General features: G+C 46.8%; 1 protein-coding gene across 5 annotated transcripts in view; it reads left to right on the top strand.

Annotated features, from left to right (window-relative positions):
- The first annotated feature begins 229 nt into the window (after positions 1–229).
- The window catches only part of ASB1 (ankyrin repeat and SOCS box containing 1), a 105,441-nt gene continuing 85,567 nt past the window's right edge, over positions 230–20,103 (top strand). For 4 of the 5 annotated variants that reach the window (XR_007718428.1, XR_007718427.1, XR_007718426.1 and 1 more), the window contains exons 1-3: positions 230–1,315; positions 7,773–7,919; positions 9,925–10,227. Coding sequence is in view for 2 of the 5 variants with exons in the window: in XM_050752679.1 (XP_050608636.1) it covers positions 984–1,315; positions 7,773–7,919; positions 9,925–10,227 (782 nt within the window). In the remaining 3 variants the exon portion in view is untranslated. The remainder of the gene's footprint in view (positions 1,316–7,772; positions 7,920–9,924; positions 10,228–20,103) is intronic. The other variant, XM_050752680.1, reaches the window with a different exon arrangement.

Here is a 20,103-nt window from a genome sequence, read left to right as displayed (position 1 = left end):
CGGCATTTCGTTTATCCATTCATCCATCCAACAACACGTGAGTCGGTTTCAGGCTTCAGAGTTGCTGAAGCTCCAAGAGTTTGAGATGTGCGGCTGTGGTGGAGCCAGGGGCTGGGCACACTCCTGGCTCCTGGCCTAGCAGCGTCATCATCGGAGTCACCTGTCCCTCATGCCAGTGGTGCTTTCTGCTGTTAACAAGTCCAAACACCACTGTAGTAAGTACCCCTACTCCTGCCTCCACCCCCCACAGGGCCTGCCATGTCTGCCCCCAGTGGGCCCACCCGGTCTGGGCCACCCAGGGCCAGCTTCAGCGGGGGCACTTGCAGGGCTGCCCCTGCGGCTTCCCTTACTCCCGTCTGGAATGTTGTACACATGGATGGGCCAGCAGCTCACGCCCACGACTGCTGGGGTCTCCGGACTCCCTCATCAGCCTCCTGCTGTGCTGTGTACAAATCCTCCTCCTGCATGAGGCCCCGCTAACACAGCAGGGGAGAATGGGAGGAGCCAAGGGAATCCACGCTGAAGGACCAACACCAATACTCATGGTGGGACGACGCTGCGATATTTGAAGTTGGGAGTGTGCAAGAAATATTACTTGTTCACGAATGCATTCATTTATTCAATGCACTTCGTGTCGGCCACCGGCTGTCATCAGCTACGGACCTGATTGTGGGGCTTCATGGAAGGGATTTGGGGGAGCATTCATCTAAAACCACAGCACGCCATGACGCTCAGCCCTGCAGTGGTCCCTCACCAGTCCCCGCGCCTCCCAATCCACCCTCCCGGGGGCTGCTCGCGGCTAGGGCCCACCTGCGGGGACCCAGCCAGCCCGGCCGAGGCCCGGGTCCCGCCAGCCACGGCCCTCGGGGCCCCGCCCACATCTGGAGAAGCCACGCCCCGTCCGTGGGGTGGGGACTGCCCGCCCGACTGAAATTCCCAGGCTGCTGCCCCAGGCAACGCGCTTTCTGACTCCTTGGCTTCTTATGCGGGGAAACCACAGCGCGGCTGGCATCCTGAGAGTCGATTACTGGCGAAGTCCTAGCCGGACATCAAGACCAGCCAGCACCCGGCTCCGCAGCGAGGCCGGAAGCGGAGGCGCGGCCTCTGCGCGGCCCCGGAAACCAGTGAGGCCGGCGCGCGCCCGCCGGAAGCCGCGACCCCGACGTGGCCCCCTCGCTCTCGGCGCCGGAAGTGGTCGCGGGCCGCTCTCCTTCCTGCCCGAGGGGCGCGCGGGGGCCCGGGGCGGCCGCGGAGGCCGAAGCACCCATGGCGGAGGGCGGCAGCCCAGACGGGCGGGCAGGGCCGGGCTCCGCAGGTAACGTGCGCGCGGCCGCTGGGCCGCGGGGCTTGTGGGGATGGCGGAGGGCTGGCTCCGGCGTCCCTGCCGAGGCCCTGCGTCCTGGTCCCGTCCTGGCCGGGTCCACGGGGGAGCCAGGGAGCCGCGCCCCGCAGGCCGGGGGTGGGGGTCAGCGCGGCTCGCAGTGCTGGGCGACCCCACCACGGACGCGCTGCCCGCTCCTCGGCCTCGAGTGCCGTCCCCGCGCTAGATTTTCGTTCCGGTGGAACTTCCCTCCGGTTAGCCGATATGGATTTGACATGACCCAACCGCAAAAGTAGGACGTGGGCCACCTTCCAGCTCTGAGCGCACGGATCAGGAAAGCCAGCCAGAGGGTAGCCGTAGGGAGGGCAGGCACCTTTTCACCATTCTGCCGCCCATGGCGTGTCTGGTGGCACAGCGGGGCAGCCTTCCCACCTCCCACAGGCACAGACCAGGGACGACGGGGACGCCGTCTCCAGCGAGCTCGTCAGTGACACAGCATGTCCAGGGGCCTTTGGCCCACACCCACCTTCCGAAATAACTGTCCTACTTAGAGTCTCCACCTTGAAGTGTCCCTACCGTGCAGATGTGAAGGAAGCGGTCAGGACAGGTTCCCCTTTCCCAGTGGTGTGGTGGGAGTTCCTTCTTGCCGGATTTCTGAGCTTGCCATTAGCGCCAATAGTTTCATGTGCTCTGGGCTTTCTTTACATGCCTATATTTGTCTTTGGAGGGGTCCCTCTCCTTCTTAGTAATAAACCAATAAATTTCTTAAAGATCTCAAAAGATTGACTTGGAGACTGGTGCAGACAGGCTTTTCCATCCATCCTTCCCTCCCCACCTCCTTCCAATCATTTAACAGACTTGTATTGAAGACCTGCTGTTGGCTAGACCCAGCAGAGAATACTGCAGTGACCAGAACAAGCCAGACAAAGCATCTACCATCCTGGGCTTTGGTTGGCATTGACTTTGACTTCAGAGACAGCCAGGACCTTAGGGTCTAGGATGTCATCTCTTGTGAGAGTGAAAGACGGAATGATAGGTGTTTGTGGGAAAAAGAGGACTAACAGCTACTTCCCAGTATAAAGAGGGGTCCTGGGGAAGAAACACGGGATTTGTCAGCTGCACAGGACTCCTTTTTTTTGAGTCGGAGTTTCGCTCTTGTTGCCCAGGCTGGAGTGCAGTGGCGTGATCTCGGCTCACTGCAGCCTCCGCCTCCCGGGTTCAAGCGATTGAACTTGAACTGCCTCAGCCTCCCTAGTAGCTGGGATTACAGATGCTGGCCATCATGCCCGGCTAATTTTTGTATTTTAGTAGAGACAGGGTTTCACCATGTTGGCCAGGCTGATCTCGAACTCTAGACCTCAGGTGATCCTCCCGCCTCTGCCTCCCAAAGTGCTGGGATTATAGGCGGCAGCCACCACACTCGGCTGAGGGCTCCTTTTTATGTCCTCATGTACTGCTGTTTTGTTATTCAGTGTGTTTCAGAGCTGGGGTAGAGGGGCAACAGATTTTCAGTTGAAGCTTAAGTGCTCTCTGGGGCAGTTAAGTTGTCCTTGGAGTAGCTGATCAGCAAAACACAAACTTGAAGTTGCTTTTGAATCTGGAGCTGGGGAAAGATTGAGTCTGCTTTGAGCAGGGCCAGGAATGGATAGCACAGAGGCCAGGAGAGGGGGCCCAGAAGAGGGCTCAACAAAAGTCCTGTGGCCGCCATTTACCTGTTGGTTGTTGCCCTACACCTGAATCTTTCCCACTCCGACTTTGGACTTTTTCACCCTATAGTAACTGCAACTGTGGAGTAATTACAGGGGAGGATAATTACTGAAGGAAGGTTGGGATGGTGGCCTAAAGAGCTGTTCATGCCTGCTTGTTGATCTGCGGCTGGTCTGGTTGTGGGATCAGCATGAGCAACTCAATGGACTCTCAAACCCCGGAGACCATGGACACTTACTGATCACCCCCATTGTACCTGTGGTTGAGTCTCATGTACAGTAGTACTCAAAAGAGATTTAATTTTAATATAAAAAACAATGTCAGCATCTGGAAAGAGCCCCCTTATGGAGGGGGTGCTTTATACCTGCCTGTCTGGTCTCACACTAGGACAGCATGGCAGAGCAGGGACTTGAATCCAAGCAGTCTGAGTTTTTGCTCTTTACTTACACACGAATCTGTGTAACTATTTTTACAAAACTCTTAAATCTTCAGGAGTTTATTTTGGGTTATGATGTGAGTTGAATAACTCAATTATTTCCTAATAAGTATCTAATTGTACAGATGCCATTTGTTGAATACTCTTCCATTCTCGCTGATTGTGATGCCAGTTTATCACATTCAGGCATACCTTGGAGATAGTGCGTGTTCAGTTCCAGAACACTGTAATAAAGTGAACACTGCAATAAACTAAGTCACATGAAATTTTTGGTTTCCCAGTGCATATATGTTATGTTTACATGATGATACCATGGTCTATTAAGAGTGTAATAGGCAGGGCATGGTGGCTCACGCTGTAATCCCAGCACTTTGCGAGGCCGAGGCGGGCGGATCACAAGGTCAGGAGATTGAGACCATCCTGGCTAACACGGTGAAACTGCGTCTCTACTAAAAATACACACACAAAAAATTACCCAGGTGTGGTGGCGAGCGCCACCAGCTACTCAGGAGGCTGAGGCAGGAGAATGGCGTGAACCCGGGAGGCGGAGCTTGCAGTGACCAGAGATCTGCTGCTGCACTCCAGCCTGGGCCACAGAATGAGACTCTATCTCAAAAAAACAAAACAAAAACAGTGCAATAATACCATTATGTCTAAAAATGTACACATTTTAATTTAAAAATATTGCTGAAAAATGCTAACCATCATCTGAGCTCTCAGTGAGACATAGTCTTTTTGCTGGTGGAGGGTTTTGCTCCAGTATTGGTGGCTCCTGACTTACTGGGGGCTATGGTAGTTCTTAGATGACAATGAAGTTTGCCATATCGACTGACTCTTCCTTTCATGAAATTTCTTTGTAGCATGAGATGTTGTTTGATGGCATTTTACCCACAGTAGTGCTTCTTTCAAAATTGGAGTCAGTCTTCTCTAACCCCACTGCTGCTTTATCAATGAAGTGTATGTGGCCTTCTGAATCCTTTGTTGTCATTATGACAGTGTTCACAGCATCTTTACCAGGAGTGGATTTCATCTCAAGAAACTGCTTTCTTTGCTCATCCTTTCAAGTTTGATCATGAGATTGCAGCAGTTCAGTCACATCTTCAGGCTGTAATTCTAGTTCTCTTGTGATTTCCACTGCATCTGCAGTTACTTCCTTCACTGAAGTCTTGAGCCTTTCAAAGTCATCCATGCGTGTTGGAATCAACTTCTTTCAAACTCCTGTTGATATTTTGACCTCCCATGAATCACAGATGTTCTAAATGACATCTGAATTGGTGAATCCTTTCCAGAAGGCTTTCAGTTCATTTTTGCCCAGATCCATCTGAGGAACCACTACCTATGGCAGCAATAGCCTGACAAAATGTATTAAATGATGCTAACACATGAAGGTCAGAATGACTCCTTGATCCTTTGGCTGCGGAATGGCTGTGTTCGCAGGCATGAAAACAGCATGAGTCTTGTACATCTCCATGAGAGCTCTTGGGTGACTAGGCGTATTGTCAGCAAGCAGTACTATTTTGAAAGGAATCTTCTGAGCAGTAGGTCTCAACAGTGGGCTGAAAATATTCACTAAACCATGCTGTGAACAGATGTGCTGACACCTGGGCTTTGTTGATCCATTTATAGTGCACAGGCAGAAGGAGTTTTGGAATGGTGAATGAGCACTGACTTCCACTTAAAGTCACCAGATGCGTTAGCCCCTAACGAGAGTCAACTTGTCCTTTAAAGGTTTGATGCTAGGCATTGACTTCTCCTCTCTAGCTATGAAAGTCCTAGATGGCATCTTCCACATTGAAAATCTGTTGTTTAATGAAGACTGTAAAACTCAAAGACAACACAAAAGAACAGAATAAGCAGGAAAAACACCAAGTAGCCACCTTCATCAGTTATCTTAGCCATGTCTTCTGGATAACTTGCTGCAGCGTCCACATCAGCACTTGCTGCTTGACTTTGAACTTTTGTGTGATGGAGATGGCTTCTTTAAACCTCGTGAACCAACCTCTGCTACCTTCAGACTTTGCTTCTGCACCTTCCTCAGTTCTCTCAGGCTTCATAGAATTGGAGAGAGTTAGGGCCTTGCTCTGGATTAGGCTTTGGTCTAAGGGAATGTTGTGGCTGGTTTGATCGTATCTCCAGACCACTGAGACTTCCTCTGTATCAGCAATAAGGCTGTTTTGCTTTCTTATCAATTGTGTCTTCACGGGGGTCGCACTTTTAATTTCCCTCAAGCTCTTTTTCCTTTGCATTCACAACTTGGTCGTTTGGCACAAGAAGCCTGTCTTTGAACCTTTCTCAGCTTTCCACATGCCTTTCTCATTAAGATTCGTCATTTCCATCTTTTAATTTTAAAGTGAGAGATGTGTGACTGTTTCTTTAACTTGAACACTCAGAAGCCGTTGTAGGGTTATTAATTAGCCTAATTTCAATATGGTGTCTGGGGAACAGGGAGGCCTGAGGAGAGAGAGGGAGCAGCTGGTTGGTGGAGCAGTCAGAACACAGACCACGTTGATGGATTAAGTTAATTGTCTCATATGGCACAGTTTGTGGCACCCCAAAACAATTACAATAGTAACATCACAAATCACTCATCACCATAAACAGATAAAATAATAATGAAAAAGTTTGACATATTGCAGGAATTACCAGATTGTGACCCAGAAGACACAAAATGGCCACATCCTGTTGGACAAATGGCACCAAAAGACTTGCTCAGCACAGGGTTGCCACAAACCTTCAGTTTGTAAAAAAACACAATTACCTGTGAAGCTTGATAAAGTGAAATGCAGTGAAATGAAGGCTGCCTGTATTAAGCTGTTTATACTGAGGTCTTTCTGGGCAGCTGATGGTTTGATTTATCTTTTTTATTCTGGTGAGCGTTCTGTTACCTGGTAGGGTAGGTCCTTTCTCTGTACACTTACTAAACCAAAAAAGTTCTTCTCCCTTATATTTTCATATAAACTTTGGAATATTTTTTGTGACATCTGATAACAAAACACCAAAGAAATGGGTTGCACTTTATTTAAAATTCCTTAAATACTGAATCTTTTAATCCAAGTACTTGGTGTTTTTTTCGGCTTATTCTGTTCTTTTGTGTTGTCTTTGAGTTTTATAGTCTTCATTAAATGGGCTGGATTTGTATTTACGTACATGTATTTTTTAACCTTTGTTTTTATTGAGGTGGGATTTCTCTATGGTCAAGTGCACCTGTCTGAGGAGTTTCTTAGGCAGGCCTCCCTGTGGCCGTTGCCCAGGGCAGCATGGTAGGGAGTCACCCGTGTAGCAGATAGCAGCATTTGCTCAGCCCTTGGATTTTGCCGTATGTCTTTTTTGTAGTGTAGTGTGGTTCTCCTTCATAGTTTCCCAGTATTAAGGTATTTGCTAGATTCTTTGATACAGTATTGATTCAGTCTGATGATATTTAGGATCTTGCTTCTGTACTTTTCAGTAGGTTTGGCTTATTCAGTAGATTCTTTGCTACAATATTGATTCAATCTGCTAGTATTCTCTTTTTTTTTTTTTTTTGAGACGGAGTCTTGCTCTGTCACCAGGCTCTGGAGTGCAGTGGCGCGATCTTAGCTCACTGCAATGTCTGCCTCTGGGTTCAAGCAATTCTCCTGCCTCAGCCTTCCGAGTAGCTGGGACTACAGGTGCGCGGCACCACGCCCAGCTAATTTTTTGTATTTTTAGTAGAGACGGGGTTTCACCACGTTGGCCAGGATGGTCTTGATCTTTTGACCTCGTGATCTGCCTGCCTTGGCCTCTCAAAGTTCTGGGATTACAGTCATGAGCCACCTTGTCTGGCTCAATCTGCTGATATTTTCTTTAGGATCTTGCATCTGTATTCTTCAGGTTTGGCTTATCAGTAGATTCTTTGACACAATATTGATTCAATCTGCTGATATTTTCTTTAGGATCTTGCTTCTTTATTCTTCAGTAGGTTTGGGTTATAGTTCCTGGGCCCCATCAACTTTTAAAAATATTTTTTGTCAGGGTTGGTGTCAGGAGTGTGCTAGTTTAATAAGGGGAAGTTTCTACCATTTTCTGTGGTTTATTTATTTTGTTTTTACAGACAGGGTCTTGCCGTGTTGCCCAGTCTGGTCTTGAACTCCTGACCTCAAGTAATCCTCCAGCCTCAGCCTCCTGAGTAGCTGGGATTATAGACGTGCCACCATGCCCAGCTTGTGATTTATTTCTTGAGCATTTGAAGGTGCCCTGTAGCTGGGAGAGGGAAGGCTTGCTGCAGATGGCACCTGCTTTTGATTAATCTTGGCAGGGCCTCCCCGAGCTAACAGGAGCCCCTCTCTTCAGTGCAGGTCGTAATCTGAAGGAGTGGCTGAGGGAGCAATTTTGTGATCACCCGCTGGAGCACTGTGAGGACACGAGGCTCCACGATGCAGCCTACGTCGGGGACCTCCAGACCCTCAGGAGCCTGTTGCAAGAGGAGAGCTACCGGAGGTGAGTGGCCTGCCCCGGGGCTGGTCCGGGTACTCGGGCCCTGCAGGTCTGCACGAAGCTGAGCCCCACAGTCCCTGTGCAGATGCAGACCCTGATGTTGGGAAGGATGTGTTCCAGTTTTAGAGGACGGGGATAAAGGAGAATCAGGCAGCATGGGCAGAGTTGTAGGAGACAGCCAGACAGTGTGGGCAGGGAGCCCTGAGTTCAGGTCCTGCTCTGTCATTGACCTTAGTGTCTTCTGGCAGCTTCTGGCCTTCTGTGGGCCTCAGCCTCCTGATGTCACTCCTGAAGGTACCACTGTTTCCCTCTTCAGTGGTGGCCCTGCCCCATCTTGGGTCTCTCGTGGCTCTCGATTGCAGGCGCTTCTATGCGTTCACCCTGCTTCATCAGCTTCCCTGGTGCCCTTTCCTCTAGCTTCTCAGGCCCTCAGTCATTTGCCCGCAGGACCTGGGCCTCAGCCTTAGGCCCTTTACCTCATCAGCCTTCTCCTTACTGTTCCCCTCATCCGTGGTCCCCTGCCCTGGCCTTGCCAAACTCTGCCTGTCCCCACAAAACATCTCCAGCCCTTCCTTCGCGGCAAGTGACGCCTGCCCCCCCTCCCCGCTCAGGCTGCTGGGAGAGCAGAGTCCGCCTGCTTTCCGGTGCCTGCTTTCCGGAGTGTTCTCTGATTGTTCTGCGGGTCTAAGGTCGGGAGTCCCAGCTACAGCTTAAACTCAGCGGCAGCCAGGAACTGTCCATGCTGCTGTTGTGTTTCCGCTTTCCCTTCAGGACCCACATGCCAGTGCAGTGATAGAAGCAGTGCCTGCATGTTTGTGCCGAGACTAATGCCACAACTTTTCTTTGCATAGTTCCCAAGAAAAGGATTTCTAACAGTACAGGAATGTATTTCTTCATTTCCTTCTAGTGTCTTAGCAGTATTTAATCAGAACAGATATCAGTATGTAAAAGAAAAATTCCAGAAAGGACTGTCATAGGAAGATGAATGGATTACGCACAGATATGTAAAGTGGGTGACTCAAGCCCAAAGAAAACCTTAATTCAACTTGGAGATGTAACAGAATGAAATAGAGTTCGGTGAGGTCTCAGCCCAAGTCTTTCCACATTGCATTTCCCAGCACTGTTTCTCCTCCTTTTACTCAGGCTCCGGGCATCTCTGGTTCTTTACATTTTCCCATTGCTATTTTCTTCGGTGATGAGTTACTGGAGTGTTCCTCTACTTTCCTGGGCAGTCAGAGCCTACACACAGCTGGCGGAGGAGCCCCGAGGGCTGGCTTGGGAGCTGCTTCCACTGCATGTTCCTGGGCCCTGGTTTGGTGCTCTGGGCCCCTGAGCTTTGTTCTCAGTGACACTGGGAGCTCGCTGTGAACCCCTCATGGTCGCTGCCTTGCTGGGTCGGTGGGTGGGGCAGGCATTTGCAGTCTGATTGTGACATCTGCCGAGAGCTGAGTCTGGACAGGTTCCTCTGCTGCTCTTGGCCAGGGGTGTAGCTCCCGTGCCACCTTAGTGATTCCTTCAGGCCTTGATTTGTGCAGTGTTAGAGTTTGGGGGCCTACATAGTCAGCTAGTCCTGGTGAGGATGCTGAGGCCCAGAGAGAGGCCCAGCCTCAAGCCTTCACAGATGGTAACTGGGGAAGAGCAGACTAGGGCTCTCACCCACACTCCTGTTCATTCGGCACTGCCTCCCAGGCAGACCCTTCCCACCTTTATAGAAGAAGGCACTTCGGACGGCAGTCGGGAAATAAAGAACTAGAGATCTTAGTTTTGGTGCTGATCATTCCGCTGGTGCCTTGAGTTTCCTGTCCCTGGAATGGGGCTTGTAATGCCTGCCCTGCCATGCCCAGGTCCCATAGGGGAAATGTGTGAGAGCATTTCAGAAGGCAGAGCCCAGGTGGAGGTGTTATGAACCAGAGGGGGACCGTGTCCATGCTGCCAGGGTGAGGGGGGCAGTGCAGCCCGTCCCTGTCCTGCAGCTGCCTCTCATGAGCCCCTCGTGTTCCTCCTGCAGCCGCATCAATGAGAAGTCTGTCTGGTGCTGTGGCTGGCTCCCCTGCACACCGCTGCGAATCGCGGCCACTGCAGGCCATGGGAACTGTGTGGACTTCCTCATCCGGAAGGGGGCCGAGGTGGATCTGGTGGACGTAAAAGGACAGACGGCCCTGTATGTGGCTGTGGTGAACGGGCACCTAGAGAGTACCCAGATCCTTCTTGAAGCTGGCGCGGACCCCAACGGAAGCCGGCACCATCGCAGCACCCCCGTCTACCACGCCTCTCGCGTGGGCCGGGCCGACATCCTGAAGGCCCTTATCAGGTCAGTCCTGCGGAGCTCGCCTGGCTCCTGCAGCCACTTCATTTTTCTTCTCTGTATTTGCAGTTTTTCTGTCTTTAGAATTCGGCTCTTTAGATGACTCGCCTGTTTTGCTGGTCTTCTGAAGAGCTGCCTCTTGACTTTATCAGTTCTCTTTGTCTTTCTGCTTACCTGTTCCTTTATATCTACTTTTATCTTTTTCTAATTTTTTGTTTTTTTCCCTTTTGAGTTGATTGCTTATTCATTTTTTCTTGATTAAGAATGCAAACTTGCAACGTTTTACCTTTTACTGTCGTTTTGACCATCCTGTCTGAGCTTTTTCCTTATTGTTTAAATAGCTCTAATTGAAGTTGATTTCCTCTTTGTTCTTAGAGTTATGGAAGATAAGGTTTTAATAACACTTTTTATTGTATTATGCTCAGATAGTTTTCATTTTGGGGATTCTTTGAATTAAAAAAATTATTATTATTATTATTGTTTAGTTTTTGAGATGGGGTCTTACTTTGTTGCCCAGGCTTGAGTGCTGTGGGGTGATCATAGCTCACTGCAGCCTCAAACTACTGGGCTCAAGTGATCCTCCTGCCTTAGCCTCCTTAGTAGCTGACACTACAGCTATGCACCACAGTGCTGACTTATTATTATTTTTTAATATCATACTACATTGTCGTGAATGCTTGAAACAGGTACATGAGCATGGGTCTTTTATTTACACATTACACTTTGTTAGGTTAGCTCGCGCTCTCTCTCTCTCTCTCTCTTTTTATTTTTTTAACATTTTTGTCATTGGATCTGCCAGAAATTTAAAGAAGCATGTTAGTCTCTGATCACATTTGTGATTTTGCCATTTTTTCCCCCTTGTACTTTGAATAGGTTTTGCTTTGAAAATTTTGATGCTAATTGAGCTCATAAAAGTTCCTGCTTAGGTATTATGCTCTATCAAAACAAGAGTACTTTTAATTTTATTTAAGGCCCATTTACATGTCGTTATGTAATATTTAGTTTTAATCCTAGGGAGTTTCGGAAGTTCTATTTGTGCTTGTGTGGAACTATTTGTCTAGGAGTTTTTTTTTTTGTTGTTGTTGTTGTTGTTGGGACAGAGTCTCGCTCTGTCGCCCAGGCTGGAGTGCAGTGGCGCGATCTCAGCTCACGGCAAGCTCTGCATCCTGGGTTCACGCCATTCTCCTTCCTCAGCCTCCCCAGTAGCTGGGACTACAGGCGCCCGCCACCACGCCCGGCTAATTTCTTTTTTTGTATTTCTAGTAGAGATGGGGTTTCATTGTGTTAGCCAGCATGGTCTCTATCTCCTGAGCTCGTGATCAGCCCGCCTCGGCCTCCCAAAGTGGTGGGATTACAGGCGTGAGCCACTGCGCCTGGCCAAGTTTTGTTTTTTAATACAGTTCACATTATTGCTATAGCTGATGTTAGGGTTTGTTTCTGTTATCTTTCTGTTTTGTAACTATTTCCATTTGATATCTTTTCTTCATATATATATATATTTTTTTGCTTTCCCCTTCCATTGTATTAGGTTTACAGTCTTATTTTATTTTATTTTATTTTATTTTTTTGAGACAGTCTTGCTCTTTTGCCCAGTCTGGAGTGCAGTGGCCCGATCTTGGCTCACTGCATACCTCTGCCTCCCGGGTTCAAGCAGTTCTCCTGCCTCAGCCTCCTGAGTAGCTGGGACTACAGGTGCCCGCCACCATGGCCGGCTAATTTTTGTATTTTTGGTAGAGATGGGGTTTCACCGTGTTAGCCAGGATGGTCTCGATCTTCTGACCTTGTGATCCACCCGCCTCGGCCTCCCAAAATGCTGGGATTACAGGCGTGAGCCACCGCACCTGGCCTACGGTCTTATTTTAATCATACTAATGATTACCTTTTTTTTTTTTCTGTTTGAACCAGATTGTTTTTATTTTTCATGTTTCTAGTGACTTCTTTCCAGCAAAGATGCTTTTTTCCCTGTCTTACTCTGGAGACCAAATTGCTTTGTGTTTGGACAGGGTGCAGTTTAGGTAGCTGGTTCTCAGGGAAATTTTCCCATATTGAAAAGGATTAGGTAAGGGTTCTGTTGTTACACGCTGCAGGGTGGCTCCGATGAGCAGGGACCTGGGATTCCCTTTACCCAGCACAGAACATGGTCTTTAAATTAGGTACTGAGAATGTGTTTTTCCTGTTGAAGGGTTTTATAAATTAAATAGCTACACAATTGGCTTTTGGGAGGATAAAGGAATGAGAGTGGTAAGGTTGTTATGTTAGAGGGTGATAAAGCTGTGAGGCTTTTCCCTCTTTTTAAGGATTTCTAACCTGATTATCTAAGTTACCTCAGTCCCATGTCTTTGCACCTTGGAGAATGCAAGCTATTAATTTGGAAATGTTTTTGAGTAGGATCAATCAGTGAAATTCCATGTTGGTTCCAGAAATCCCTTTGGGTATTTCAGTCAATTCATGATGCACAACTGCTTTGAGTTACCTGCAGGCTACCCGAGAAGTACATATACAGATGCCCTTCTTTTTTTTTTTTTTTTTTTTGTTTGAGATGGAGTTTCGCTCTGTTGCCCAGGCTGGAGTGCAGTGGTACCATCTTGGCTCACTGCAAGCTCCACCTCCTGGGTTTACGCCATTCTCCTGCCTCTGTCTCCCCAGTAGCTGGGACTACAGGCACCTGCCACCACGCCCGGCTACTTTTTTGTATTTTTAGTAGAAACTGGGTTTCACCATGTTAGCCAGGATGGTCTCGATCTCCTGACCTTGTGATCCCCCCACCTCGGCCTCTTCAAAGTGCTGGGATTATAGGCATGAGCCACTGCGCCCAGCCACAGATGCCCTTCTTGCGAAAACGTTACTGAGACATCTTACTCCCTCACTGGAGCACAGGACATTACTTTTACAAGGTGGTACCAAGAACATGTATTATTCTATTAAAAAGTTTTCTATGTTCTAAATTCCAAGATAATTAACTTTTGGAAAGTAGAGTGATGTGGTTAAGTTACTGAACAGTGATGTTATCTGGAAATAACTTAGCTTCTGCCTTCCCTGTGCCAGTTCCCCCTTAGGGCTCTCATCTTTCACTCTTGTAATTTTCTGTCCCTCTGTAAGTCACCTCCATTTTGTTATTTGTAAATTCCCTTGATATGTATTGCTCATATTTTAGAAAAAAGGTACAGAGTGGTATTTCTGTATGTGCAAAAGTTATATTGATTTATTGAGTTCTTCCAGTGGTTCCTTGCCAGTGATATTAAAAGCAATAGAGGAATTTGGAAAATATTCAGGATTAAAATTAACTGGATCTCATCCAGTATATTTTTATGAGTGGATGAAGGGCTATCTGTCCCATAACTCAGCTAATACCAGATTGTCATATTGCCCAAAATTACAAACGTTTTGGAAGATTTTCCCTAAGAATAAGGAGAAAAAAACCATCACTGCTTGAGATCTAGTTTTCCTTTGCTTAATTGGTTGGGTGTATGAAGTAAAGTATCAATTTCTCATTGGCTCTGTGTGCTTCAGAATGCTTCCCCTGTCACTCCTAGAATGTCTTGGCGAGTGGGTGGTGTTTGTGTTTGTAGAGGAAGTTCATTGTCATGTGAGTGTGTTGGTCCACGTGCTCGTCCTCAGGCCTGTGCTGCCTGAAAGCAGCGGTTTTGGTTCCAGGGGAACGTTTCTCTGGACACTTAGGATGGTGCCGAGATGGTTAGAAAGTGTGGTTGCTGGCCTTACCTGTTGGCGAGCGGTGTGAGTGCAGCACAGAAGGTGACGCCGTTCTGTCCTCCCTGCACCCTGTGTGTTCTGGCCCTGTCATCGCTGCTCCCCACATATTGCCCTTTCCTATTACAAATGAAATACTTCGGTGGTGACAAATCTTGTGAGACATTGCGGGACCGTGTGGGCTGATGAAAGCTCAAGAAAACAGGTGCCGACTCTAACGTTGATTCAGATTAGAGTCACGTCGTGCGTTTTGGTCAGGAATCTCGAAGTGAGATTCACATTTCCATCCTATCAGGCTACATATGATCTCCGTGTGCCCATTACTGCCGATACTCACTTCCGTTATTTGATTAAGGTGGCGCCTGCTGTGTTTCGCTACCGTAAAGCTATTCCTGTTCTCTCTGTAAGTAGTATTTTGTGGAGGGGCGCTTTACAACCGTGTATATGTCCTGTTCGTCTCAGATTTTTAATTTGTTCATTTATTTGTTAGTGTAGACTCATGGTTTCTGATTTATTCAATGAGTTATAATTAGTTATTATTGTTACTTATTTTGATATTCATATTGTCTCAGTTTGGCTACTGATAGCTGCTTCAAGCCATCTCTGTCCTTTTGACATGTCTTTAATCGTTCTGTGAGCAGCGCCTTGCTTTCTCCTGTAACAAGATGTTTTTGGCTCATCTCGTGCTTTGACTGCCTCAGTCCTGGAATAAGTCATTTCTCCAAGGAGTCCTGGTTTCTTTTAGTGAAGAATGGTGTGCGGAAACCTGCCTTTGGACACTAGAAGTGCCTATTGCTTTTGGGGTATCACTGTTTTCACACCCTCCTATTGGACCAAGCTAAGGTTGTATGTACATTCCACATTTCTGTTTATATATCTTTATTATACATTGATAGGAGTTCACCTGGCTACCTTAAATCCAGGCTCACACCACAAGACTCATCCTAGTTTTCTTCCTTTCCGCATTTGTTATTCTCCTTTCACCAGTGAGAAACCCGGTTCCCCTGCCCTCCACATATTGCCTGTGTTGTCCGTGTTGTCCGCTGTGTGGCACCAGCTAGCCTCGTTTTACTGCCCCTTCCCATACATGGCTCCTGACCTGTTTGGACGCTCACCTCTCATGCCAGGTGGCCTTCCTACCTTGTCAGGACTCTGACTCTGAGCCAGGGCCCCCTCATTGACTGATCCCTCTTTAGAGTAAAAATGGGAGTTTGCACTTGGCCTGGAAGAACCCTAAATGTCTGATAGAGAGCCATATATTTGGTCATCTCTGAGTACAGTGACAAGGGCAAGTAAAGTAAATGGAGTCATTTAGAGATTGGCTTTGGTGGAGAGTGAGGCTTCTACGTCAGGTGGCTCCTGCACCTGCCCTATGTGAGTTTTGTTTCCTCCATCGGGCTGTCAGTGGGGATCAGGAGGGGCAGCCTAGGGGTTACCTCACTCATGGCTGTGTGCATGCCCATGTGAAGAGCTGTGTGACGCTGCCCTGCCGGCAAGCTGTGCATCCTGGCCTGGGGCCTTCCGGGTGAACCTGATGCTGGGAGTGATCTGTGCTAATCATGGGAGTCTGGATGTTTAGTGTGCCTGAAAAGAAAGATGCCCTAGTGGGCAGCACATCATGGCACCAGCTGGATATCTGATTGAGTTCATGTGTTTCTTTTTTTTTTGAGACGGGGTCTTGCTCTGTCACCCAGGCTAGAGAAGTGGCACGATCTCGGCTTACTGCAACCTCTGCCCCCCAGGTTCCAGCGATTCTTCTGCCTCAGCCTCCTGAGTAGCTGAGATTTCAGGTGCCTGCCACCACACTCAGCTAATTTTTGTATTTTTAGTAGAGACGGGGTTTTGCCATGTTGGTCAGGCTAGTCTCGAACTCCAGATCTCCAGTGATCTGCCTGCTTCGGCCTCCCAAAGTGCTGCGATTATAGACATGAGCCACCACATCCTGCTGCTTTCAGTTTTTAAGGATTACTTTTTACTTAATTTTGTTTTACAACATAAAAAATTTATGTGGTTCCAAAGTCAAATTGTAAAACAAGGTATAATTTTTTTTTTTTTTGAGACAGTCTCGCTCTGTTTCCCAGGCTGTGGTGCAGTGGCACAATCTTGGCTCCCTGCAGCCTTTGCCTCCTGGGTTCAGGTTATTCTCATGCCTTAGCCTCCCAAGTAGCTGGGACTACAGGTGTGTGCATGACGCTCAGCTCTTTTTCTTTTTTCTTTTTTGTATTTTTAGTAGAGACTGGGTTTTGCCATGTTGACCAAGCTGGTCTGGAACTCCTGGCCTCAAGTGATCTGCCTGCCTTAGCCTCCCAAAGCATTGGGATTACAGGCATGAGCTACCACGCTTGGCCATGGTATAAATTTTTGGAAATCTAGCTTGTGTCCTTGTCTCCTTGATCCTGTTCTCTCCCTCCCTAGTAGATAGCCATTTAAAAAGTTCCATGGTTTGGGCCGGGCGCGGTGGCTCAAGCCTGTAATCCCAGCACTTTGGGAAGCTGAGACGGGTGGATCATGAGGTCAGGAGATCGAGACCATCCTGGCTGACACGGTGAAACCCCGTCTCTACTAAAAAAAATACAAAAAACTAGCCGGGCGAGGTGGCGGGCGCCTGTAGTCCCAGTTACTCGGGAGGCTGAGGCGGGAGAATGGTGTGAACCTGGGAGGCGGAGCTTGCTGTGAGCTGAGATCCGGCCACTGCACTCCAGCCTGGGCGACAGAGCAAGACTCCGTCTCAAAAAAAAAAAAAAAAAAAAAAAGTTCCATGGTTTACCATAAGCACACTGCAACCTCCTCCCCCATAGAAAGAGTAGTGGACTGTATGCTTTCACTGTGCTGCTTCCTTTCCCTCTTCCTGTGCTCGGAGGCCGTTCCGGAGCAGTGTACAGCGACCCTCCTCCTTTTCAGAGCTGCACAGGGCTGCATAGTGCAGATGAGCTGCAGGTTCATTCAGCCAGTCCCGTTAGTGGACACGTGGATGGTGTACTGTCTCCAGCTGTTATGGATAGTGCTTTAATGAATTGCCTTGTGCATATATCTTTTCATAGTTTTGCAGATGTATTTTGGAAATAGATTCCGAGAAGTGTGATTGATGGGTCGAAGGGTAAATGCATATGTAATTTTACTAGCGATTGACAGATTTCCCCCTCCACGCGAGGAAAGTTCACTTTCCATTGCTCAAACAATGAATGAGATTTCCTGTTTCCTAAAAGCCTGGTCAATAAATTTTTGGATTTTTCCCAATCTGATAAGTGAGAAGTGATATCTCAGAATAGTTTTAGTTTGCATTTCTGTTCCGAGTGAGGCTGAGCGTCTTTTCATGTGGCTAAGAGCCATTTGTAGCTGTCCATCTCTCTAATTTTTTTTATTTTTATTTTTATTTATTTATTTTTGAGACGAAGTCTTGCTCTGTTGCCCAGGCTGGAGTGCAATGGCACCATCTCAACTCACTGCAATCTCTGCCTCCCGAGTTGAAGCAATTCCTCTGCCTCCGCCTCCTGAGTGGCTGGGATTACAGGCACGCCCACGCCTGGCTAATTTTTATATTTTTAGTAGAGATGGGGTTTCATCATGTTGGCCAGGCTGGTCTTGAACTCTTGACTTCAGATGATCCGCCCGCCTTGGCCTCCCAAAGTGCTGGGATTACAGGTGTGAGCCACCACGCCCGACCCCATCTCTCTTAATTTTTCTGTAGGGCTATTGATCTTTTTCTTTTAGAAGCTCTTTATATGTAAAGGGTATTAACCCCTTTGTAACATTTTTCCCCAGTTTTTCATTGCTTGGTTTACTTTTGCTTATGTTGTTTTGTCATTCTTATGCTATGCAAGAGTTCTTGTTTTAAAAATTTTCATGTTAAAAGCATTTTCTTTGTGGATTTTGTGTCAGAATTAGGCAAATTTTACTTGGAGTTTTTTTTCTAGTTTTTGCATGGTTTCATATTTTACATTTTAAGTTATGGTCAGTTTGGAATTTATTCCGGTATATGCTGTGGTGAATGGATATACTTTTACCTTTTTCCATATGGATGTCCAGTTACCCCAAAAAACAGTAAAACGTCTACACTCTCCCTTATTTGAGATGCTGCCTTTATCATATATGAAATTTCTATATGCAATTTGGCCCATTTTGAGATTTTTCTTAAAGTTCCATCATTCTGCCATTTTGTTCACATACCTATCAGGGGAGCCCGCCCCCGATGGTTAACGTAGGTTCTTTTCTATTCCCTAAGCATCTCGACTGGTTTGAGAAGTAAAGGGAAAGAGAAAGAGAGAGAAATTTTAAAGCTGGGTGTCCGGGGGAGACATCACATGTCAGTAGGTTCCGTGATGCTCCCAGAGCCGTAAAACCAGCAAGTTTTTATTAGCGATTTTCAAAAGGGGAGGGAGTGCATGAATGGGGTGTGGGTCACAGAGATCACATACTTCACAAGGTAATAAAATATCACAAAGCAAATGGAGGCAGGGTGAGATCACAAGACCACAGGATGGGGCGAAATTAAAATTGCTAATGAAGTTTCGGCAAGCATTGTCATTGATAACATCTTATCATGAGACAGGGTTTGAGAGCAGACAACCTGTCTGACCAAAATTTATTAGGCAGGAATTTCCCCCTCCTAATAAGCCTGGGAGCACTACAGGAGACCGGGGCTTATTTCATCCCTTCGGCTTCGACTGTAAAACACGGATGCCTCTAAGGGGACTGTTCATAGACCTGCCCTCAGGGCACATTCTCTTTCTCAGGGATGTTCCTTGCTGAGAAAAAGAATTCAGTGATATTTCTCCTATTTGCTTCTGAAAGAAGAGAAATATGGCTCTGTTCCCTCCGGCTCACAGGCAGTCAGGGTCCAAGGCCATCTCCCTCATTCCCTGAACATTGCTGTTATCCTGTTCCTTTTTTCAAGGTGCCCAGATTTCATATTGTTCAAGCACACATGCTCTATAAACAATTTGTACAGTTAACACAATCATCACACGGTCCTGAGGCAACATACATCCTCCTCGGAAGATGACAGGATTAAGAGATTAAAAGTAAAGACAGGCATAGGAAATCACAAGGGTATTGATTGGGGAAGTGATAAGTGTCCATGAAATCTTCACAATTTATGTTCAGAGATTGCAGTAAAGACAGGCATGAGAAATTATAACATATTAAATTGGGGAACTAATAAATGTCCATGAAATCCTCACAATTTATGTTCTTCTGCTGCGACTTCAGCCAGTCTCTCCGTTCAGGGTCCCTGACTTCCCGCAACACTTACCAATACCACAGTTTTATTTTTAGCCTTTATAATAAACTTCACTTATGGTGTGGCTACCTCTCACCCCTGCCCCCTTTACTGCTTGACTTTTTCATCTTCTTTGATCTTACAGATGAACTTTATAAATCAACTAATGTAGCTTCAGGGATGCTACTTTTATTTATTTATGTTTGTAATCAACTTACTTAGTTCTAGTAATGACATTTTCATTTATAAAATAAATTTAGGGAGGATTCTTAATGTTGAGTCTCAATCAGTACTGTGCTATGTCTTTCCATTCTCTTAGGTCTACTTTTGTTGACTTTAAGTAGTAGTTTATCATTTTCCTTATGCAAATTTTAGACATTTATTGTTAAGTTTATGCTTAGATATGTCATTGTAAAATTTATTTTGCTATCATAAATGGAATTTTCCCTTCTACTTTTTATATGAAGGCTATTGGTTTGACAACCTGCTACTTCAATCATTTCTCTCATTGCTTGTTAATTGTTTTTCCATATTATTTAGGGCTTTTCAGACACATTGTATCCTCTGAAAATAGGAAATTTTTACCTCTTATTTTCCAGTTTTATGCGTTTAATTTCGTTCTCTTGCCTGATTGCACGGGGTACCTTTAACACCAGTGTTCAATGGGAGGCTGGAAAGTAGGAGGCTGTCTTGCTCCAACTTTAGCCAGAGTGCTTCAAGCCTTTCCCTGTTAAATGAGATGCTGACTTCTGGCCTGAGGGAGTATGTTTTATCATGTTAAAGAAAAGCCATCACTTTCTGTTTTATTGAGCATTTTTAAACATGCATAGCTCTTGAGTTTTGTCATATGCCCACCTTTTTTTCTTTTTTTTTTCTGCATCTGCAGAGATAATCAGAGGATTTTCCCCTCAGCCTCATTTTACAATGGATTATATTAATACAGTTTCTAATATTGG

Source organism: Macaca thibetana, chromosome 12, assembly GCF_024542745.1.
Source record: "Macaca thibetana thibetana isolate TM-01 chromosome 12, ASM2454274v1, whole genome shotgun sequence".
Classification (NCBI taxonomy): Eukaryota; Metazoa; Chordata; class Mammalia; order Primates; family Cercopithecidae; genus Macaca; species Macaca thibetana.
The sequence above is the reverse complement of the archived record's forward strand: the minus strand, read 5'-3'. Positions and strand labels throughout refer to the sequence as shown.